At 34.2% G+C, this 25,362-nt stretch overlaps 1 protein-coding gene across 1 annotated transcript; it reads left to right on the forward strand.

Moving 5' to 3' along the window:
- The first annotated feature begins 1,782 nt into the window (after positions 1-1,782).
- LOC111994250 (aspartyl protease APCB1) lies at positions 1,783-21,624 on the forward strand. Its single transcript, XM_065771391.1, has 9 exons — positions 1,783-2,611; positions 10,186-10,303; positions 15,229-15,458; positions 16,785-17,021; positions 17,603-17,756; positions 17,857-17,942; positions 20,094-20,208; positions 20,306-20,378; positions 21,262-21,624. The coding sequence occupies exons 1-9, from the start codon at positions 1,968-1,970 to the stop codon at positions 21,390-21,392; spliced, it is 1,788 nt and encodes a 595-aa protein (XP_065627463.1). The 5' UTR covers positions 1,783-1,967; the 3' UTR covers positions 21,393-21,624.
- Positions 21,625-25,362: the final 3,738 nt, after the last annotated feature.

Consider the following 25,362-nt stretch of genomic DNA (forward strand, 5'->3'; position numbering starts at 1 on the left):
CGTGATGTAAAAAATGAAAAAAAAGAAGAAGAAAGACTCCTGAGCAGTAATTAACTAATTATGAAAAGAGAAATTGACTAAAAGCATATTGCTTTTTGTGGGGTTCAAAAACAACTAACACAAGGATGGTGGAGATAATATTTGATATGCATAACTAATTTTTGAAATATGGGAAAAGATCCACAATGGGAGGTTTAAGCAACAAACAAAAGGTCATAAAGAGCCAAATCAAGCTTAAATATACGTAGAAACAATGTTCCCAAGGTACATGAGTAGGATTCAAAGGTTGAAAACTCTTAAAAGAATCTTTCTAGCTTATCTTTCTCTCTCTCGTTCTTGCCTAGACTTTCCCTCTCTAATTTTCTAAACCCTTCACCCTGTTGCCCATCTCCTCCTTTTAAAGCCTTCTTCCCCACTCACCTCTTTCTCTAGATGGCTTGTCCCTAGTTGGATTTGAGGGATATTTGTCCCATCAACCCTTTATTTTGTCATATTTTGATCATGAAGGAGGACTTTTGGAGGTGCTTCCATTGTTCAGGCTAGTCACTTAGCATTTAATGTGGTTGACATTAGGTAAAGAACATCATTAATGCGGATGTGACTGTTTTATTGGACTCTGCGTTCTCCTTTTCATGTCCCTAGAGGCAAATTTAGAATATAAAAGTTCATATCCGGGGAAGAATGATGTTTCCCAAGATCTCCCAAATACCTTGGGTATTAGGCCATGTCCCTCACCTCGGTTACAAATGTTGGGAAGAGCGATTACCTCGGCTCTTAATGATGGTGGATACAGTTTACCTTTAGCCAAGGGAAGACAATTCTTTTATTACCCTTAACTTGGGCTGAGCCCATTCCTCAAGTGTATCTTCTTATCTAGCCCAAATCCTTGGGCCATGTCCAAGTTCATCTCCCGCACTTTTATTAGATAGAGTATTGTTTAAGTTGAGGTATAGTAACCATACCATCCTTCGAAAATAATCCATGGAGAAATATAATATCAAAAGGATAGGGTTAGATTACAAATTTAGTTGTAACTTTTTTTTTTCTTTTTTTTTTGAGAAGGGATTTAGTTGTAACTTAATGCTACAGCCAATAATAGTAACAAGTCAAACAAGAAATGAAAACAAAAAAACTAGGCATTTTCAGTGGAACTGAACATGAGCTAAGTATGCGAGCACCATTCACCTGTATCTACCTTTAAGTATCATAATCACAAGAATAAAGAATTCATTTGCGTACTAAAAAAATTGCGTTTGAAAAAAATGTTCTTTTTGTCATTGATATGTATGGTATATGTTCTACTTCTACCATTGTTATTTAAATTTAAAATATTATATTTGTGTCCAATTTAAAATGTTACTCTTTTTAGTTTTTTCCCTTTCATCAACTTTCCGTTACATATTTTTGACAACATGTTTTATATTTTAGGAATAAAAATGAAATATTTTAGCTGCTACTTTTGTCCTTAAAATTTCATTTAGGTTTTATTTTTATGCCTGAAACATAATAAGAGTCACTAAAAAGGGAAAAATGTATAGTAACATTTTAAATTTGTAGGGATAGAAAATTGAACTCTTTAAATTTCAAAGACGAAAAATAGAAAAATATTTTCTTTAGGAAGGAAAAAAAAAAAAAATGAAGTGTCAAGTAAGGCAAGCGAGTACAATGTAATGTAATGTAGGCTTCAATGTCTTACGCTTTAGCCTACTTGGCTACTTTGGGCTTCTCTTTTTCCTATTAAGTTCCAGGATCCTTCGCTGTGTACTTGGACTTCGTCCATGCATTGAAGACATTGACTTTTCGGACACATACCCACAGAGCGCGTCTTTGAGACAACCGTGTGCGTAGTGTGTACATGTTTTTCTCTCCCCTACAAGGGACACCACCCTTTTTCTCAACAGGAGTTAGACACAGTACTTCTCTACTACAGCCTCCGAATCCTTAGCTTTTTTTCCTTAATTTAGACAATGGATTCTGATGAGGCACCACCACAAGTTAGAGGGTTTGTAATAATCACTCTTCCACCACCAGACAACCCATCACTAGGCAAAACCATCACTGCTTTCACTATCTCCACCAACACTACTGGTACTATTCCTCAAACCCCAACCCCAACCCAAACCCAAACCCAAACTGAAACTCAACAACAACAACCACTACCTCATCACAACAACAATGATCCACAAGACCCTCGTCCACCCCAACAACCAGAATCAGTACCAAATCCACAGGTTCATCTTCCACGCACAGTTAGCAGAAGCTTCATTTTCAACCCAAGAAAGCTATTGGCCTTTCTGGGTATCACTCTATTGGCTCTGGTCCTTTATGTCTCAGTATCTTCTCCGATCGTCCAGGATTTGCGTGACTCAGAGGATGATGATGAAGATGATAAACCCGGATCGTTTCTCTTGCCTTTGTTCAGAAAATGGAGGACTCCACAAAAGGGTTTGGAACTTAAACTAGGGAGTTTTGTGGATATGGATAAAGGGGATTTGGTTTCTCTAATTGAGGATGGGGTAGGAGACCCCAAGACCAACAATTCGCTTGCTTCTAACAAAAAAGTTGATGCCTCTTCCATTTTACCTGTTAGAGGCAATGTGTATCCAGATGGGTATGTATGGATTTTTTTTTCTTTTTTTCCTTTGGTTGATTTCTGACTCTGAATTATATATACATAAGATGCATGCTTGGTTGGAGACTGGAGTGATCTTTTGGGAATAAAGTAACTAGAGCTAAAAAAGGAATCACCGGGGGGAGGGGGGGGGGTACTGCTTTTTAACAATTGGCTGCTGATTGCTTATGTATGATTTGGTTCAGAGTAATTGGATCTTTCTTGTTGGGCCCTGGGTAGCTAAATTTAAAATGTCTTTGTTTATAATTGTTCTCAAATTTAATCTAAGATCCTTCTTTTATGCCTTTTGAAAATAGTTTTGATAATCAAGAACTTAGCTCTTCTTACTTTTGTGATAGCAGTTGAAAAATTTAATTGATTTTTGTCTTGTATCATACTTCTAATCTGACTTCTGCATGTTGCACACTGACTAGCAATTGCAACATTATTTTAATTATATGCTGAATAATCTGTTCTTCTGTGACATACTACATTTTTCTCTTGAAAATCACTAGTTGTGAACCAAAATTGAGCAAAGCTTCATTACAAAATAATCTTTGATTAATTATATTTTAATATTTAATAATTCTTTTTTACCATGCAAAGCTTCAACATAGTTTTGGTGATGATTTATGAAGACCTGGTATGTTTTTCTCATCCACTTGGATTGTACGTCCATTATAAAGCTTTCATCCAATAATGTGATTATTATGTGTAAAAGGTGTGGGGAATAAGGGATCACCTTCTTCTTCATTGTCCTTATGAGTTGTGGTTTATGGTATTTTGTTTGTTTGGTATACATTGGGTTATTCCGTATAAACTTAGCGAGGTCTTAGCTTTTTGGCAAGGCAAGTTTGGTAGACATCAAAATATAGATTTATGGAGGTTTGTGTAGCATTGTTTGTGTTGGTGCTTATGGTGGGAGCGGAATGCTAGATGCTTTGAGGATTGTGAACTATCTATTCTTGACATTAAGTCTTTCTTTTTCCGTACTCTCCTTGATTGGAGTTTAGTTTTGCCTTCTTATTCTTGTTTTTCTCTCCCTGATTTTATTGATTGTTGTAATGGTTCTTGATTTGTGCCATAGTAGTACACTTTTAGTGTACTTGGTTGGTTTTTTTTTTTTAATAAAATTTCTTACGTTACTTGTATAAAAAAAAAAAAAATTAGTGTACTTGGTTGGTTTTTTTTTTTAATAAAATTTCTTACGTTACTTGTATAAAAAAAAAAAAACCCTTCAAAATGGTAGCTATCCTTTAAAATGTTTCATTTTAGTTCCTTTATATTATGCTTGTTTTAAAAAGGTCCCTACAATCAACTGTTGGATGGAAAAAGGGGATGTGGCAAATGGAACTTATTTAACCCAAATAATTTAGCTGACGTGGAGGTTCACTTGAGCTAAGTGTCAAGCAAGAATGAGTGAACTTTCGCTCGCATGAATGTCACACGAAGGTCAAACAAAGTTTCTATTTAACACTAGATAAGGTTCACTCGAAGTTGGTTGAGCAAAGTGTCGAGCGAGAAGTTTCGCTTGAGTGAGGTTCTCATTCAAGTCATTATGAAGAATTGTCGACAAATTAACAAACCAAATCATTACATAATGTCAAGATCATTTTCCTTAACACTAACTCGTTTCCATTTTCATTACATCATGAGCTTCAATACATAGTGTCAGAACCAAATCCGAATTATCAAATCCATTACATTGATATACATCTATTACTTTTTTCCTCCATATTCATCTATTACATTGCCAAATGATAATAAAGGAAAAAACCCCATCATATGGGGTTGCAAATCGTGAAGGAGCTACAGAGCATGAAAGACAAGTTTGTTTTGTTTTGTTTTTGGGAAAAATGCACAAAACCCCCTTGTGGAGTTCACCTAAAACATGGAATTTCATTGACATTTTGGGTGTAACACTTAACCTCCTATGGTATTGTTTATGTGTAAATTGTTAATTGTGTTACACTCAAAAACCTTAGGGGGTTAAGTATGACACAATTAACGGTTTACAAACAAAAAATACCCAATGTGGATTAAGTATGACACTCAAAACTTTAGGGGGTTTTCTTGTTTTATAGAGAAACCACATGGAGATTTTGTGTACTTTTCCTTTTTTCAATTTTTGGATATTTTGGAATGAGCTGAAATTTTTGTTTCTAATTTGGTGGGGTGTGTGATTCTACTAATTTTGGCTAAACTGAGAAATCTAATTGGGGAGTATTGGTTATGTAGAAATAATATTGGGTTGTGTACTCTGCATGCATGGGTGTGTGTTGAGGGATGGGGAGGTGGGTATGTCTTTATGCTCTTCAAGCCTTTTGTGTGTGCGCGCGTGCGCGTGCGTGTAGAGAGAGAGAGAGAGAGAGAGAGAGAGAGAGAGAGAGATGCAGTCATGGAAGATTGATTTAATACTACTTCGCAAATTTGTCTATTTGAGATTTATTTTGTGTGACCTACGTGTGAATAATTGAAGTAAAAGTTATGTGGTTTTAAAGGTCTCATTATGTGTGTTTTAGGGCTCAACCTGAGTTTTATTTGTGTTTTTATTTCATTAGTTTTGATCAATTTTATATTCAAGGGTAAATTTGTAATTTCCTCCATTCTTGCAAATTAAGGATATTTTGGTAGTTTAGTTCAATAAAATTTTTTATAGGAGATCCTTAGTATCTTAAGTTTTAATTTCTTTGAGTTTAAGTTAGTCTTTTATTAGGTTTTTAGTTTACTAGTTAACTTAGGAATCCTAATACTACTAGTACAAGAAAGGGTTTTTATGTATACGTTTGTGCTTAGTACCTAAAGAAGAAATGAAGTTGATCAAAATTGTTCTACGAATTCTTTGCTAAAACATTTTCCCACCAATCACTTAACAAAATTTCTCATTCAAGATAATGATGACTAACGCGGAATAGAGTCCTAATTTAAGATTTTTCTCATGACTCCAAAGAAATAAAGAGGATTTTGAACTAGTTGTGTGAAAGGGTTGCGTTTAATAGAAGCAAAGTGTTAGGAACACGAGATAAGTTGAAAATATTGGAAAAAGAAAACCTAGTATTTGGGGGAAGTGACGATTGACACTCAGTGGAGGCCAATTGGCACTTTTGCTGTCATTTGGCACTCCCTCGTCCAAATGCTCCCAAACTCCTGTGGCAGCTCCCCCTCACTCCCATGCATGTGGATCATCCCTAATTAGTTAGCCAAGAGCTCAGTGGGATCAGCTTACAAGCTTGGCACATGATTAGGGTTAGCTAGTTACAAGGATAAAGTGAGTTTTTTTTTTTTTTTTTTGGGAGAGAGAGAGAGAGAGAGAGTTTTAATCTATGGTGTCTGCATTTGATGATAGCTCTTTATCATCAGATCAAGACATTAATCAATTTTTGGTGTAGACAGGGATTGAACCCTAGATCTCTTATTCAACTATTAGAGATTTTATCAGTTGAGCTAACTGGAACTCACAAGGAGATTGGGTTAGTTAGGGCTTATGCACATGTAACACATTAATTACATGTGTAATTTTTTTAATGCACAACCAATAAGAGTGAGCCATTTGTGGCCAATAAGATTAGGGCGTGAGATGTATAAATAAATCATTGTAACTTTCATTTGGGATATGAACAAAAAATAATCATTTGTTGCTTAAGTCTTGCTTTCTCTCTTGTTAATTCTCTTGGAGCTAGAGTATCCCTTGAAGTTATCTATTATTAGGAGAAGGTGACTCTCTAAGAAGTCATAGGCCAATTAATCACTCACCATTTGCATAGATTAGACCCATCACCAACCAAATTGACACTCATAATCCAAAAGCCTAGCCTCATTTACATGAAACCCTAGTACATTTCACTTCAAGAACATCCATCATACACCATAATCACCTTAACCAGAGAACCATAACTGGAACCCTAATGTCCTAACACTAAAACCTAGCCTTTAATCCATCAAGAACTCTCATTAGACTTCATAAACCACATCATTCTTAATGAAATTTAAAACCCAAAACATTCTTAGTGAAATTTAAAGCCCAAAACTTTAGGGTTTTGGGTTAGATATTTTGAAGTGAAGTCATTTATTCAATTTTATCTGATAGAGGTAATTACCTCTTCCCTTGAAAGAGTGAAAGAGGTGAAGTCATTTTGTCTCATAGAATAGTTTGATGTTTTTTTGTTCCTCTTTGTGTTTCTGTTTGTTCTTTGTTCACTATTGTGAATTCTGTGTATCTTTTTTCTATTCTTTTTTTAAAAATATTTCCTTATTACCTATCAAAAAAAAGAAGAAGAGGTGAAACCTACCTACTAAGGTAACTTTCTTAATTGGACTATGGCGAAGGGGGAGGATTCTAACTTTGGATAATTTGAGGAAAAGAAATATTTGTGTTGTTAATAGGTGTTGTATGTGTAAAAATGATTGGGAATTGGTCGACCACTAGCTCATTCATTGTCCTTTCACCTTTTGCCCTTTGTATTTAGCTTGTTTGGTATCTCCTGAGTTATGCCTAAACAAGTGGTGCTTATGGGCATGGAGGTGTTGGGTGACATAGGATGGCATCTATCTGGGGTGTTAATCCACAATATATTATGTGGAGCATATGGAGAGAACAAAACAACAGAATCTTTGAAGGGGAGGAGCGTTCTATCATCGAGTTGAAGCACATTTTCCTTTTGTCTTTATTTGAATGGAGGACTGCTTTGAGTGGTTTTGACACAGCCTTTGTTTTAGATTTCGAAGATTTATGCAACTTTGGATAGAGACTCTCTAAGAAGTCATAGGCCAATTAATCACTCACCATTTGCATAGATTAGACCCATCACCAACCAAATTGACACTCATAATCCAAAAGCCTAGCCTCATTTACATGAAACCCTAGTACATTTCACTTCAAGAACATCCATCATACACCATAATCACCTTAACCAGAGAACCATAACTGGAACCCTAATGTCCTAACACTAAAACCTAGCCTTTAATCCATCAAGAACTCTCATTAGACTTCATAAACCACATCATTCTTAATGAAATTTAAAACCCAAAACATTCTTAGTGAAATTTAAAGCCCAAAACTTTAGGGTTTTGGGTTAGATATTTTGAAGTGAAGTCATTTATTCAATTTTATCTGATAGAGGTAATTACCTCTTCCCTTGAAAGAGTGAAAGAGGTGAAGTCATTTTGTCTCATAGAATAGTTTGATGTTTTTTTGTTCCTCTTTGTGTTTCTGTTTGTTCTTTGTTCACTATTGTGAATTCTGTGTATCTTTTTTCTATTCTTTTTTTAAAAATATTTCCTTATTACCTATCAAAAAAAAGAAGAAGAGGTGAAACCTACCTACTAAGGTAACTTTCTTAATTGGACTACGGCGAAGGGGGAGGATTCTAACTTTGGATAATTTGAGGAAAAGAAATATTTGTGTTGTTAATAGGTGTTGTATGTGTAAAAATGATTGGGAATTGGTGGACCACTAGCTCATTCATTGTCCTTTCACCTTTTGCCCTTTGTATTTGGCTTGTTTGGTATCTCCTGAGTTATGCCTAAACAAGTGGTGCTTATGGGCATGGAGGTGTTGGGTGACATAGGATGGCATCTATTTGGGGTGTTAATCCACAATATATTATGTGGAGAATATGGAGAGAACAAAACAACAGAATCTTTGAAGGGGAGGAGCGTTCTATCATCGAGTTGAAGCACATTTTCCTTTTGTCTTTATTTGAATGGAGGACTGCTTTGAGTGGTTTTGACACAGCCTTTGTTTTAGATTTCGAAGATTTATGCAACTTTGGATAGCTTTTACTTTCCTTGTACACTTCCTATGTGCCAAGGAAGTTGTTCTTTCATTGTGTATATATATATATATATATATTTTTTTTTCATATTTTCAATAAAGTTTTTATTTACTGATAAAAAAAAAAACCAAGATGTTGTATGTGTAAAAATGATTGGGAATTGGTCGACCACTAGCTCATTCATTGTCCTTTCACCTTTTGCCCTTTGTATTTAGCTTGTTTGGTATCTCCTGAGTTATGCCTAAACAAGTGGTGCTTATGGGCATGGAGGTGTTGGGTGACATAGGATGGCATCTATCTGGGGTGTTAATCCACAATATATTATGTGGAGCATATGGAGAGAACAAAACAACAGAATCTTTGAAGGGGAGGAGCGTTCTATCATCGAGTTGAAGCACATTTTCCTTTTGTCTTTATTTGAATGGAGGACTGCTTTGAGTGGTTTTGACACAGCCTTTGTTTTAGATTTCGAAGATTTATGCAACTTTGGATAGGCTTTTACTTTCCATGTACACTTCCTATGTGCCAAGGAAGTTGTTCTTTCATTGTATATATATATATATATTTTTTTTTTTTCATATTTTCAATAAAGTTTTTATTTACTGATAAAAAAAAAACCAAGGAAGATATTGAAAAACCCTCCAATTATGATTTATCATTCCAAGCAAATTAATGATATGGTGGGAAAGAAATTTTTTTATCCTTAATGCTTTCAAAGATAGTTGAAGAGTTGGTGCAAGTTTCAAGTTCGAAGGTTCTTGTATTTCAAATCTTAAAAACTTGAGGCCAATATTTTTTCAACAGGGTGAGAATAATGTAGTCATAGAAGATTGATTTGTTATTACTTTGCAAATTTGTGTATTTAAGATTTAGTTTATCGAATTTATGTGTCCAATTGAAGTAAAAGCTGTGTGGTTTTAAAGATCTAGTTTTGTGTGTTTTAGGTCAAAAGAATTTAAATTTTATTACTTAAAGTCAATTTTATTTTCAGCGGAAATGTTGTAAGTTTTGCAATTCCCGCAAATTAAGCACATTTTTGTAGTTTAGTTGAGTCTAGAATTTTCTAAGAGATTCTTAGTATCTTATGCTTTGTTTTGTTTAAGTCGAAGTTAGTTTTTTTTATTAGGTTTTTTGTTTTCTAGTCAAAGTAGGAGTGCTAATACAACTAGTACAAGAATACAAGCCTTGTGAAAAGAAAAACATGAAAGTGTAATTATTAAAATAAAATATTTTTAAAGTATGTGGATCATTTTGAAACATGAGACAAAGTATGCCAATTTGGAAGGTTCTGGTTATAGCTTGTTCGAAGTAGCACTCATTCATAAGGGTGAGCTGGATCATTGTTTAGAAAATTGGAGGAGACTTAGTATTGTTTTAGAATCATGGAGGTTGATCTTTAGGTTTAGGGTAACATAGTGGTAAATTAGGTAGCTACTTGGCCAATCCATGGTCCAGCAAGTAAAATTCTTGAACACACTGTCTGATGACGGTGGAAGCACCAAAGAAGCCTTGGCAGCTGTCCTTTCTCAATCTGAAACAGATAAGAAATTTGCTTTAATCTTTGTGTTGGGTCTGCTCTTAACCATGATTCTTTTTTTCTTTTTCTTTTGTTTTTGGGCTGGGAGTTTGAACGTTCTAAGAGGTCTAGTTGCTGAGTTTAACTATGTGTTAAACTCCTTTAAAACTTCTTAAAATGATACATGCTCATCTATATTTCTGGATAAAAGATCAAAGCTTTTTTCATCTCAATTGCCATACGTATTCGTGATGCTAGTCCTAATGCTAATCTTTATCATGCAGATTGTATTACACATACATACTTGTTGGGGATCCTCCAAAGCGTTATTTTCTTGACATAGATACTGGGAGTGACTTAACTTGGATTCAGTGTGATGCTCCTTGCATTAGCTGTGCCAAGGTAATGCCTATTTGTAACTGGTTATTCGGTTAATGGATTTTCAAAATTCTTCTTTATGTATCTAAATGTTTGCCCTAGTTTTCATTTATATCTAACCAAATGTCAATAGGTAATTGGCATTATTTTCGTTAATCTGCACAACTCTTTTCTAATTGATATGATTTTATTTGTTATATAGTAAGTGAATAAATAAATTTATGATACATATGCTTCTTCTTTTTATGTCATTTTCTTTTCCAAATCATATCTTATGGGTTTTAGTAAATGGAATGTCAATTTAGAAAAAGTAGAAACAAAAATAAAATGGTTGTAAGACTTGATGGTTAGGAGATATTAAAGAGAGAATTTTTGATATCTTAGATCAACAATTCATAAAGATGGAAAGATTGAAGATGGATGAAGTGGAAAAGAATATCAAGAATATTGTGCGATTGTAGAATACTTGTTATGTTAAAGGGGAAAATATTATAAGACTACTATATGACAAACTATGTGTGAGTGGAAATACAAGAAAAAGAAAAAGAAAAAGAAAAAAAAGTATTAAAGATATTGAGTTTATATTAATATAATGGCCATGGTTTTAAAAACATCAAGAACAACAACAATACAAACTCATGTATAGAACTCACCCTTGAATATCGGTTTACAAAGGAAGGGTGCCCAAGACCTTATATACACATGTTTAAACTTACACTTAATCCATGTAGGACACTAGGATCATAACAAAAAATAACAACAAATACCAAAAAAGAAAGCACCAGCAACCAACCACCACTACCACCAACAACAAAACCTTAGATATGAAGGTTTCACTAGCAAACAACCAAGAACAACAACAGTTCAACAAAGGAGGTGCATAAAGACACCTAAGATGCTAGTCAACTTCATGCACAATCCAACAATAATTTAATTTAAAGGGTTAGGAACTATGGATTGTATTAATGCTCTTATACCATTTTTAAGACCAAGATAAAATAATAAAGAGAAGTGGAAGCGAAAAAGAGAGAATAACACAAGGGTTACATAGTTTGACCTAATGGCCTACATATACGAAGGAAGCCTTAGTAGCTGCATCTTTAGTATAATAAATTATCTAAATGAACAATACGCAAGGTATATATAAGAGCTAGGGTTAACCCTACATAGGCATAAATTATATATTGAGTCTCTTAAGCTATTATCACTGTTTTAAAAACCAGACCGGACTGGACCGGCCAGTCCAACTAGTTCAATTGGGAACCGAATACCAATCCGGTCAAAAATGGTAAAAACCGGGAACCGAAGGCAAATCCAATTTTGCCCCCAGTCANCAATATATCTTATTACTTATCAAAAAAAAAAAAAGATAAGAATAAATTAATATAGAGAAGCAAAAAGCAGAAAAGAGAGAATAACACAAGCGTTATGTAGTTCGGTCTAATGGCCTACAACCGCAGAGGAAGCCCTTGGCAGCTACATGTTTACTATAGTAAATTGTCTTTATAATGAACCTAAGCAAGGTATTCTTATTTCTTAAAAACTAGGGATAGCTCTAAATAGGCTTACAATATAATGAGTCTCTTGGTTCATTACATTAAGATAAACCCAACATATTTAGCACTCCCCCTCAAACTTCAACGTATACGTCATATTGGTCCAACTTGGAACATATACACTCTAAACAACTACTACATAGTGCCTTGATAAAGTTATGAGCAAGAAAGGGTCAGAAAGGGACTACCAACTACATATACCCAAACAAACAATATCTACCCAAAAAAAAAAAACTTTTTATCCCTATCTAAGATTAATTTATCCTTATCTAGGATAGGGATTAGCTCTCATAATGAGTCAAACAAGGGTCTTCCTGTTTACTCCGGTCAACAACCACATCGGAACACTCAAAACTCACTAGCGACCACTAGTGCGGCAACCAACCACTATTTTGGAAACCACAATGAGAAAAGAAGCACCACCAAGAACAACCGAGATCGGGAAAAACCAGTAAAGGATACAAGATCCATTGAGACAAGTCGGAATACGCTAAAACCTATAGCTGAGCAGTACTGGATCAATCAAGACAAACTAAAATACATTGAAAACAACCACCACCAAGATCCAACAACCACCACTAAAAACTACAACAATACAAAGATAGGAGGAGGATGGTTGGAAACCAACATAGATTTTCCATCAAGAACAACAACAATACAAACTCATGTATAGAACTCACCCTTGAATATCGGTTTACAAAGGAAGGGTGCCCAAGACCTTATATACACATGTTTAAACTTACACTTAATCCATGTAGGACACTAGGATCATAACAAAAAATAACAACAAATACCAAAAAAGAAAGCACCAGCAACCAACCACCACTACCACCAACAACAAAACCTTAGATATGAAGGTTTCACTAGCAAACAACCAAGAACAACAACAGTTCAACAAAGGAGGTGCATAAAGACACCTAAGATGCTAGTCAACTTCATGCACAATCCAACAATAATTTAATTTAAAGGGTTAGGAACTATGGATTGATTAATGCTCTTATTATGCATCTTATTTATTTTAAACAGATTTATTTAAGGACCGATTTTTTGATAAGTAATAAGATATATTGATATCAAAAGGGAAAGACCCTAGTACACAGGGAGTGAACAAGGAGCCAAACAGATCAAACACAAAAATTGCAAGAATCTAGGAAAACAAAAAGAGAAGGGAAAGATTTGTTTTGCAAAGCAAACAACCAATCCAACAAAGTTCTAAAAAAGAAAAGCTTAAGGTCCGGAATAGATCTCTCAGAATCTTCGAAACAATGACTATTCCTCTCCCTCTAAAGACACCACATTAAGCCATGAGGAACGATGGATCATATATAACCATTTCAATGACGACCAAAGCTGCCTTGCCAGCACCCTAACAGCCCCAAAACAGTAAGGGGCATAACCCAAGATACTCCAAATAAACCTAAAACCATAGACCAGAGGTTATTCTTATCTTTAACATATATGATTTGAAATGAGGAAGTTTGCTTAAAGATAGGAAGGTCTCTATTGATTTAAAAATGAGGGAAAATTGGTTGAGATGATTTGGTTATGTTTAGAGGTGAGCAATTAATACACCAGTGAGAGAGTGAGTTGATTCAAGTTAAAGGAACGAAAAAGTTATAGCAAGACCAAAAATAACATTAATAGAAGTAGTAAAGAATGACGTATCAATTAAGAAAGTAATAAAGAAAATGATTTTAGATAAAATAGAATGACAAGAAAGTATACATGTCCTAATCTTAACTAGTCGATTGAAAATCCACATTCAACTCCAAAATTATAGAATTAAGGTTTGGTTGTTGTTGAATGTTTAATATTTCATTTTCCCTATTAAAATTTTTCTTGTTATAGATAGTGAGGCTAAAGGATAAGCTTAAGAGATTTTTAATTATCAGTTGAGTCGACTCAGGAGGAACTTTCTTTACTATTTGCATAAAAAAAATAGTCTTTAGTTATTATTATTATTATTTGATACTTATTTATTTTCCTTTTTCTATTTACGCAAAAGTGTGTTTGAGGAAGATTTGTTAGCGAACATGGTGTCTTTATTAAATGTTGAACAAGGAAACCCTCTGAAAAAACGAGAAAAAAAGATAGCTGAGAGAACGGGAAACAAAGGCTTTGAACAAGAATGCTGAGACCCAATCCTTCTACCAATTAGATTGAAAAAATTATAGTAGTCAACTATATTCTTTTTTCTAGTGGTATATCTTATTTGTTAATTATGTTAGGGTAAAACTTAGATATAATATCTTAGGTGAAACACATTAAGTTCACCAATTGAATTCAAATGCATAAGACTTGAACTGACTGATTGAAAAAAAAAAAATGGGCATACCACTTATGTGGCACATTTATTTTCCCGTAGCGATTAAATTGCACCTGGCTTATTTGTTTAAGTATGTGACCCAGGCCAGTACATGTTAGCACTAACTCTAGTAGAGTATCATGGAACAAACTCTAGGAACCCTAGTGAAAGTCATCCAAAACCTATTTGCAAAGTTAGATGATTCCAATGTCCGATAAGACAGAGTAATGGCTTTCATACATAGACTAACTAGTAGCCTTTGAGGCAAAGCTTTTCCCATGGGGGACAATATTGTTAGTAATTAAATTTTGGTGATCAAGGAATACCAAGCACCACTAAAACTTAGTGGTGAAAGAGAATTACAGTGGCCTAAAGTTGTTACAACCCTAGAGAAACAATATAGCGAGCTGGAATACATGGTCCATGTGTAGTATAGTTAAAATAACCTGTTGGAAATTCAGGTATATTGCTTACCACTTGAGAAGGAAAATTTTCCATTTCTTAATGAAGAGAAATTTCAACATGGGGGTATTTGAGGATGCACATGTTGTGAAGAATGAGTTTGATGCATCTACTACTGATTAATCCCCCATGATGCTTGAAAAGGAAAAGCTTGTTACGATAGTGTTTTCTGTGGACCAAGATAAGGCTATATACCTCTATTGGATTTTATTTTAGTTCTTATTTGCTAATTAGTTAATATTTTATTTAATTTCCTGGAGTCATGATTATTTTTGTAATTCAATAATTGAGCTTTGGCCTTAGAGTTTAGTCCTAGTAGAATATATAAGCATGCTATTGTGCTCCAGTAGGAGAAGCTTGATTTAATTTATAAAATTTTCGTTGCAATTTTTCATTGGCTTGGTGATTCTAGCAATCTTCAGTGGTGAAACTTAAGAGTTTAGATCACTCTAGGGTTTGTCTTGTTCTTCTTCCTAAATCCATACAGTTTTCATTTTGTGAACGTTGTACTGCATCACATGCAATCATAGAAAGCGGCCAACATGTGTAAGATAATGATATTCCAACCTTCAATTGAAATTTGCAGCTAGAGATTTCTCTTTATTCTAATGATATAGTTAAAATAGGGGGCAAATGCTTTGTACAAGCCAACAAAACACAACATACTACCCCCCAAGGACTCGTTGTGCATGGAAGTTCAGAGACATCAAGCAGCTGGATATTGTCAAAGTTGCCGACAATGTGACTATGAGATTCAGTATGCAGATCAAAGCTCCTCTGTGGGGGTTCTGGCTAGAGATGAGCTTCATCTACTTATGGAAAATGGATCATGGACCAATTTGAATCTTGTTTTCGGGTATTGATTTTCTCTCTTTCCTCCCTACCACCCCCAAAATTCTGGATTACCTTAAAAAGTGTTTAATCTTCCACCAATTTTCTTATTTATGTGAATTTATTTTGGTCTACAAGGTGTGCATATGATCAGAAAGGCTTACTTTTGAGTACTCTGGCAAAGACAGATGGAATCCTTGGGCTGAGCAGGTCTAAAGTTAGCTTACCTTCCCAGTTGGCAAGAAAGGGAATCATCAAAAATGTAGTTGGTCATTGCCTCACTATTGATGGAGGTGGCGGGTATTTGTTCTTAGGTGATGATTTTGTACCGCAGTGGGGTATGGCATGGGTTTCTATGCTTAATGGCCTTTCATGGAGGGAACGAAACTGGCGCACTTTTGAGGACTTGGACAAATCCGATGACCAGCTGCTCGCTTTTTTTACTGGCTCCCTTTTTGATTGGTCTAGGGCCTGGGGACTCACCTCTAGTGATTCTCTCCCTATGTTCCTAAATTCCCTTCTTTGTACTTAGTTTTCTGTTGACTGTTGTTTGTTTTGTTGTTTTTTCTTGTTTGTTTCCCTCTCTGTACTCTCTGTTCTGCCTTATGTTGTTTGCATGAGGTAGCTTCTTGAATATAATTCTCTCTTACTTATCAAAAAAAAAATAATTGAGCTTTGGCCTTAGAGCTTAGTCCTAGTAGAATATATAAGCATGCTATTGTGCTCCAGTAGGAGAAGCTTGATTTAATTTATAAAATTTTCGTTGCAATTTTTCATTGGCTTGGTGATTCTAGCAATCTTCAGTGTTGAAACTTAAGAGTTTAGATCACTCTAGGGTTTGTCTTCTTTTTCTTCCTAAATCCATACAGTTTTCATTTTGTGAACGTTGTACTGCATCACATGCAATCATAGAAAGCAGCCAACATGTGTAAGATAATGATATTCCAACCTTCAATTGAAATTTGCAGCTAGAAATTTCCTTTATTCTAATGATATAGTTAAAATAGGGGGCAAATGCTTTGTACAAGCCAACAAAACACAACATACTACCCCCCAAGGACTCGTTGTGCATGGAAGTTCAGAGACATCAAGCAGCTGGATATTGTCAAAGTTGCCGACAATGTGACTATGAGATTCAGTATGCAGATCAAAGCTCCTCTGTGGGGGTTCTGGCTAGAGATGAGCTTCATCTACTTATGGAAAATGGATCATGGACCAATTTGAATCTTGTTTTCGGGTATTGATTTTCTCTTTTTTCCTCCCTACCACCCCCAAAATTCTGGATTACCTTAAAAAGTGTTTAATCTTCCACCAATTTTCTTATTTATGTGAATTTATTTTGGTCTACAAGGTGTGCATATGATCAGAAAGGCTTACTTTTGAGTACTCTGGCAAAGACAGATGGAATCCTTGGGCTGAGCAGGTCTAAAGTTAGCTTACCTTCCCAGTTGGCAAGAAAGGGAATCATCAAAAATGTAGTTGGTCATTGCCTCACTATTGATGGAGGTGGCGGGTATTTGTTCTTAGGTGATGATTTTGTACCGCAGTGGGGTATGGCATGGGTTTCTATGCTTAATGGCCTTTCAATGTGAGTGAACATTTCCAATGAACCACCCCCACCCCCCCCTCTCTTTTCTTCCTCTCTTCCTTCTAGCACTTAATATAATTTGTTTGACTTATAAGGAGACAAATATTTCATGGCAGAACACACATAAATAGAGGTCCAGTCAGAAGGAAGCCATAATTTGATATACAGTCTCTTCTACTAATTTTTTTGTTAAATTTTAATTGTCTTCAGTTAAAATTGAATCTAATAATATCTGGCTCATTGCTCTATCTTTCCCTATCTTGTGCTTTATATGATTATATCTTATTTCCAGTGAATAAATGCAACATAACAGAGAAAATAACGTGACTCTAGTCTCAAGGCAAAAGTGCATCTATACAAGTGTTTATATGCTTTGGTAGGCTGGTAGCTCAGTCCTCTATTGACCAAATCTTTAAAGACTTGCGCAGTTACAAAAATTTGTGACAATCTTCATAAATAAACCTCTTAGATCTTTATATGTTGATTAATTCTTATATTCATTTTCTAAAATACCTTCTATGCCGTACACATGCACTTTTATTCTCCTTCTTATTCTCTTTTTTCCTTGCTTTCCTGTTCAGGGATTTTTATCATTCAGAGATTATGAAAATGAATTATGGAAGTAGGCGTCTCCGCTTAGGTGTTCCAGGCAGCAGCGTAGGACCAGTAATTTTTGATAGTGGTAGTTCTTACACATATTTTTTGCAACAAGCATATTCCGATTTAGTTGCTTCTGTAAGTGTTTTTATCCACTCCCACCTGAAAAATTCTAGAAATTCGTCTTAACATATCAAATCCACTCATTTTACCGATTATTTATTACCTGTTGATGTAGCTTGAAGAAGTTTCTGGGTTAGGACTCATCCAAGATACGTCAGATTTAACATTGCCAATTTGTTGGAAAGCAGAATCCCCAATCAGGTATGACAGAAATTGTGGTTGATTGTGCTGCACCTGGTATCAGTTTCAAGTATAATAATTTTCATTAGTATAATTTATTTTTTAGCCTTCTCTTAGCCAAGTTATGAATCACTCTCTAAGCTTATTTATGTTAGTTCCTTCCATGAATACTGTAAAAAAGCAAATGAAAAGAAAGAAAAAGTGCAATAGGTAATGCATCTCTGAATATTCTAAAAGGAAAAGGAGATTAGACTCTTACTGAAAATTTTAAATTCTGAAAGTAGAAGTTCTGCTGTTCTGTATACAGTACAATGCTATCACTGACATAACCAACTTATTATAAAATAGACATTTCCAAAATGTTATTGATTTCTCCTCCACCTTAGCCATATCTTCCAATTCCACTGTTGGTGGCCAACACCACTGCCGTGAATTTCTGCAGTATCAACTTCAATGTCGCCACACATCTTACATTGCTAGCATCTGCGCCACTGTCAGTATACCCCACGTCTCTCTACCACCATCTCCACTACTACTACCAAGTTGTACACCTTTACCGTGGATGGAGGTTCCATTAAGATTGAGGAAATCTACAAAAGGCATAATTTATTTGTCTCTCATAAAGCTATAATGTTGCAAAACCTATTACAAAAAAGCAGAAAGATGCATTAATTGTAAAACCTTCCTAAATATTTGCTTGCGAGACAGAGAAGGCTTTTTCCATGATTACTTTAAATAAAATCTTTTATTCTTTTAGGTTTTGATTTTAGAGGTTCACATAAGTTCTTTCTTTTTTTGAGTGGGGGGCAATGCCTGTCATTTGGAGTGAGGGAGGGAGGGTTGAGTTGCCATCATGGTTGGTTCATGATACTGATGATTAAACTTTTCATTCACTAGCATTAAATAGGGAATCGGTAATTTATTTTTATTATTATTTATTATTATTATTATTATTCTTTATTCGGTAAGTTACTTAGCATAGTTATATAATTTTTATGTGTATGTTATTTTACAATGGAAGAAGTTGGATGGGAGTTGAGCAAAGTTATATATTAAAGTAGTTAAGTAGTTGTATATTTAGTCACTTTTTTTGGGCCGACTAGAGAGGCACTTTCATTCCCTATTGTAAACATTGTCTCTTTTGTGACCATGGTTTAAGATGAACTTTTCAGTTTTTGTTTCCCCGAAGAGAGGGAAAGCTGCTTATCAATGGGAAAATCGTGTAGGACCTTGACCATAAATTTGACACATGAACTTCTAATCGAAATCTAGCTTATTGAGCTAGCTGATATGCATCTTCAGACTGGAAGTTATATCAAAAAGTAGTTTGTTTCTTGAAATTTCCTTCTAACGCGTCTAGATAAGACTTGCTTGTGAGTTTTATTTGCTGTCAAAATGGCCGTGAAATTAATTAAAATGATTAGAATTAGTATCCATAATAGGTGTTGTATGTGCCATGGTAATGGGGAATTTGAGGACCATCTACTTCTTCATTGTGTAGTATGCTCTTTGTGGGTTCAGGTTTTTGGTATCCAATGGGTCATGCCAGGCTCTGGGGTGGGGTTGTTATTTTGTTGGAATCGTTGGCTTGGGATTCATACTTTAGATACTTGGAATTGGATTCTAGGCTATTTGATGTGGATTGTATGGATGGAACGAAATCGTCATTCCTTTGAAGACACGGAGAAGACCTTGGAAGAGTTAAAAGATCTGTGCCAGCGTCGTATTTTTGATTGGTCTCAATGCTGGGGTTTTATGGGTTGTTCCTTGCTTCCAGAGTTTATGTCTTCTCTTAGAATAGCCTCTTGATTTCTTTGTTGTCTGTTTATGTTTTCCTGTGTTCGTCATCATGAACACCTTGTATGTTTTCCTTTTATTTTTTCATCAATAATATTACTCTTATTACCTAAAAAAAAAAAAAAAAAAAAAAATGAAAGAAAAGAAAAGTACAGGTATTCCTTCCCTTTGATGAAAAAAAAGTGGCCTGAACAAGTAGCTTAAGTTCATTGCAACTTTGAACTTTATCCACTTAGTTTCAATGATCTCTTAAAATGTAAAACAAGCCTTACAATAAACATGTCATAATATTCTATTTCTTCAATTTGACCTCACTTTTAAGGCTTTCTGATTCATAGATTCAAAATTCTAAAAGCTGCACCCATATGCTTGCAGATCTGTCAAGGATGTCAAGCATTTCTTTAAGACTTTAACCCTTCAGTTTGGGAGCACATGGTGGATTGGCTCCACAAAACTTCAAATCCCTCCAGAGGGCTACTTGATTATTAGTGTAAGCAATCACATTCTCTTTCCATCAGATTTTAACTTAAAGTGTTCAAATGTATGGTATTTATAGGCCATTGTGTAACAAGCCTCTCTATTTGTAGGACAAAGGCAACGTCTGCTTGGGTATCCTTGATGGAAGCAAAGTAAATGATGGATCGACGATTATACTTGGAGGTATGTTCAGTATTATTAGAAAGAGAATAAAAACTAGCCATCATTTCACCAAGAATGACCTTGGGGGTGGATGAGGTGGCTTTTAGTATATTAGCCCTCATTCCATCCCCAAGGTCATTTTTTATGAGAAGCTGCTAGAACCAGAGGTGGATTTTGTGAGTTTGGATTCTCTAAGGTCTTCTTTATTTATCACATTTAACTTTATTGAATAAAGGTATCACAAAGTTTACTGTTTTCTGTTGGTTTAGGATCTAGGTACTTCTCACAAAAATATCTAGTTTTTGGTTGAAATTGTGCTTAAGTATACTTGTACCTTGAAAAAATGAAAAAAAGTGAGAAAATGTGAGATTTTAAAAAACTGTACATAAGAGATAAAAGCTAAAAGTTGATGCTAAACAACAACTTAGTTACAGTTCTTTAAGTGCAGTACATTTGGTTCCCCAATTAAATTTAAACACATAATTAAATTGAATTATATTCTCTTTAGGAAAGATAATACTGTTTATACTGTATTAATCAATAAAGACATATTTAAATTTAATTGGAGAAAGTAATGTACTGCCCCTTAAGGATTATACATAAGTTTTGCCCCTATTATGATTAGCCTATCACATTATTTATTCGTTTACTACATCGGAATTGGGCGGGTTTGTATTCAATCTGTTGGGAAGATGTTCCGAGTTTTTGTGAGACCTTGGTATGACATGTCTTGATCATGCAAACCCAAAAACTTATATAAGTTTGAGTTCAAGTATGTTATATTAAATTCTCGCTGTTATTACTATAATTAATCACTTGCACTTGTGTATACAAATATTTTCACACCACTCCTTTCTCTCATTTGTTGACAAATTGTTAACTATAGTTGAAATGACCTCTGCAGACATCTCATTGCGGGGGAAACTGGTCATATATGACAATGTAAAGCATAAAATTGGATGGCAACCATCAGACTGCATCAGGTCACGAAAATCTAAATCTTTTCCGCCCTTTTGGGGAGAAGGGACTTTGTAGCTAGTATGGGACGAAGTAGACCAGCTTCCTTTGTACATACCGGCTTTAAGCTTTTGCTGCTTTTTTTGTATATATTCTATGAAGTAGTTTACGTGAACTATGCACGTCTCAACACTCTTGTCTATGATATATAAGTATGAATGTAAATAAATAAAAATTATCTGGACCATGAAACATATTCTGTATGTATTTTGTTAATGATGATGTAATATATTGTGCTTTAGGATAACAAGACATTCAATCCACAGCCATTCCACATTGCAACAAGAATCTGGTAACTATTTAGAAGTAATTTTGTGCTTGCTAATTACAAAAAAAAGAATTATATACATATTAATTAATTAATTAATAAGTTGTGTTTGTGTGGAGGTGAGGGTGTTTGATTATATATATGTTGAGATGAATACGGCTAATTTTTAATAATCGTTTTAATACTTTTAGATCAATAGGGTGCCACTTGGTCTATTTGGCTAATTTACACATTAGTATTTTATTAATTACTCAATTTGCCATTTTAAAATTTTAAAATTATATTGGATAAATATATTTATAATTGTTAAGCAAGTAATGACATGAATATACAAATATTTTCACACCACTCCTTTCTCTCATTTGTTGACAAATTGTTAACTATAGTTGAAATGACCTCTGCAGACATCTCATTGCGGGGGAAACTGGTCATATATGACAATGTAAAGCATAAAATTGGATGGCAACCATCAGACTGCATCAGGTCACGAAAATCTAAATCTTTTCCGCCCTTTTGGGGAGAAGGGACTTTGTAGCTAGTATGGGACGAAGTAGACCAGCTTCCTTTGTACATACCGGCTTTAAGCTTTTGCTGCTTTTTTTGTATATATTCTATGAAGTAGTTTACGTGAACTATGCACGTCTCAACACTCTTGTCTATGATATATAAGTATGAATGTAAATAAATAAAAATTATCTGGACCATGAAACATATTCTGTATGTATTTTGTTAATGATGATGTAATATATTGTGCTTTAGGATAACAAGACATTCAATCCACAGCCATTCCACATTGCAACAAGAATCTGGTAACTATTTAGAAGTAATTTTGTGCTTGCTAATTACAAAAAAAAGAATTATATACATATTAATTAATTAATTAATAAGTTGTGTTTGTGTGGAGGTGAGGGTGTTTGATTATATATATGTTGAGATGAATACGGCTAATTTTTAATAATCGTTTTAATACTTTTAGATCAATAGGGTGCCACTTGGTCTATTTGGCTAATTTACACATTAGTATTTTATTAATTACTCAATTTGCCATTTTAAAATTTTAAAATTATATTGGATAAATATATTTATAATTGTTAAGCAAGTAATGACATGAATAATTAATTGGATTAATTTGTAATGACTATTGGTTAGGAAAATGAACATGAATTTGACCTATTTATAATTCGTGTTTAAGTAGGTTGACCCGTTTTGATTTCGTTCAATTTGATGTTTGCACAGTGATAACTAAATCTCTTGTTATTGCACTTTATTATGTGACTTTTATTGATGATGACTCTAGAAAAGTATGAGCATTTTCTTTGAAAATTTATGGTCTGTTTAGATTGAGGGAGAGGGAGGGGGAGTAGAGTAGAGTAGATTTATCACAAAATTAGCTTATTTTTAGCTAATTCTGCTATACTCCCCTCCACTCTCCCTCCTTCCTCTTCCATCCAAACAGGCCATTATATCTGGTGTTAAATGTGTTTAAAGCTTTTCACGTGAAAGTTGAAAGGGAAACTGTACATTAGTTAAAATATGGTAGTGCAAATAATGGTGGAGAATACAGAGGATCATTTGAAGAGTACTATATAGAACTCATGGCAGTAGGTTTGAGAAAACTGTTCCAAGAGACCCTATAAGTTGCTTGTGAAGGAATCGGATGTACAATCTCTCATGTACAATTGCCTAAATCTTTTTGTGGTGAGATATTGAGGATTGTTGCTGATTTGATCAATCTCTTGTTGCCAGTTCCTTAGGATGGTAATATTCCTTAAAGGCATAGTTCTCAGAACCGGACCGGACCGGGAGGTCGGACCGTGAAAACCGTGAACCGTGATAAAAACCGGTTTTTTAAGCATAAAGAACCGGGCATATGTGGCAATTCCGTGAACCCCTAAAACCGGGGTTGGACCGTACAAACCGGTCAAGAACCGTGCGGTCCAACCCTTTAACAAAATTTTTTTTTTTTTTTTTATAAAAACAACTTAACACAATTTTATTCTACTTAATTAAATTATCCATCTCTTACAAGGAATAAAAAAAATTATAATTAAAATCCTTCAAAGATATTCAACTTTACTTCAAAAATTAATAATAAATTTTAATGTTTTCATGGTTATTATCTTATTTTATTAACTTTCTTATTTAATTATTAAATATATGCTTGAAAATCATTAAATTTTCCTCACAAATATAGATATATTAGTCAATTTTGCTAGTTTTATAAATTTAATATACAAATATTTTCACACCACTCCTTTCTCTCATTTGTTGACAAATTGTTAACTATAGTTGAAATGACCTCTGCAGACATCTCATTGCGGGGGAAACTGGTCATATATGACAATGTAAAGCATAAAATTGGATGGCAACCATCAGACTGCATCAGGTCACGAAAATCTAAATCTTTTCCGCCCTTTTGGGGAGAAGGGACTTTGTAGCTAGTATGGGACGAAGTAGACCAGCTTCCTTTGTACATACCGGCTTTAAGCTTTTGCTGCTTTTTTTGTATATATTCTATGAAGTAGTTTACGTGAACTATGCACGTCTCAACACTCTTGTCTATGATATATAAGTATGAATGTAAATAAATAAAAATTATCTGGACCATGAAACATATTCTGTATGTATTTTGTTAATGATGATGTAATATATTGTGCTTTAGGATAACAAGACATTCAATCCACAGCCATTCCACATTGCAACAAGAATCTGGTAACTATTTAGAAGTAATTTTGTGCTTGCTAATTACAAAAAAAAGAATTATATACATATTAATTAATTAATTAATAAGTTGTGTTTGTGTGGAGGTGAGGGTGTTTGATTATATATATGTTGAGATGAATACGGCTAATTTTTAATAATCGTTTTAATACTTTTAGATCAATAGGGTGCCACTTGGTCTATTTGGCTAATTTACACATTAGTATTTTATTAATTACTCAATTTGCCATTTTAAAATTTTAAAATTATATTGGATAAATATATTTATAATTGTTAAGCAAGTAATGACATGATTAATTAATTGGATTAATTTGTAATGACTATTGGTTAGGAAAATGAACATGAATTTGACCTATTTATAATTCGTTTTTAAGTAGGTTAACCCGTTTTGATTTCGTTCAATTTGATGTTTGCACAGTGATAACTAAATCTCTTGTTATTGCACTTTATTATGTGACTTTTATTGATGGTGACTCTAGAAAAAGTATGAGCATTTTCTTTGAAAATTTATGGTCTGTTTAGATTGAGGGAGAGGGAGAGGGAGTAGAGTAGAGTAGATTTATCACAAAATTAGCTTATTTTTAGCTAATTCTGCTATACTCCCCTCCACTCTCCCTCCTTCCTCTTCTATCCAAACAGGCCATTATATCTGGTGTTAAATGTGTTTAAAGCTTTTCATGTGAAAGTTGAAAGGGGAACTGTTAGTTAAAATATGGTAGTGCAAATAATGGTGGAGAATACAGAGGATCATTTGAAGAGTACTATATAGAACTCATGGCAGTAGGTTTGAGAAAACTGTTCCAAGAGACCCTATAAGTTACTTGTGAAGGAATTAGATGTACAATCTCTCATGTAAAATTGCCTAAATCTTTTTGTGGTGAGATATTGAGGATTGTTGCTGATTTGATCAATCTCTTGTTGCCAGTTCCTTAGGATGGTAATATTCCTTAAAGGGTTGGTTTAGGGAAAGATGTTTGTTTTGAGCACTTGAGAGTGTTT

The sequence above is a fragment of the Quercus suber genome, unplaced genomic scaffold (genome assembly GCF_002906115.3).
Source record: "Quercus suber isolate HL8 unplaced genomic scaffold, Cork oak 2.0 scaffold_43, whole genome shotgun sequence".
In the NCBI taxonomy this organism is placed as follows: Eukaryota; Viridiplantae; Streptophyta; class Magnoliopsida; order Fagales; family Fagaceae; genus Quercus; species Quercus suber.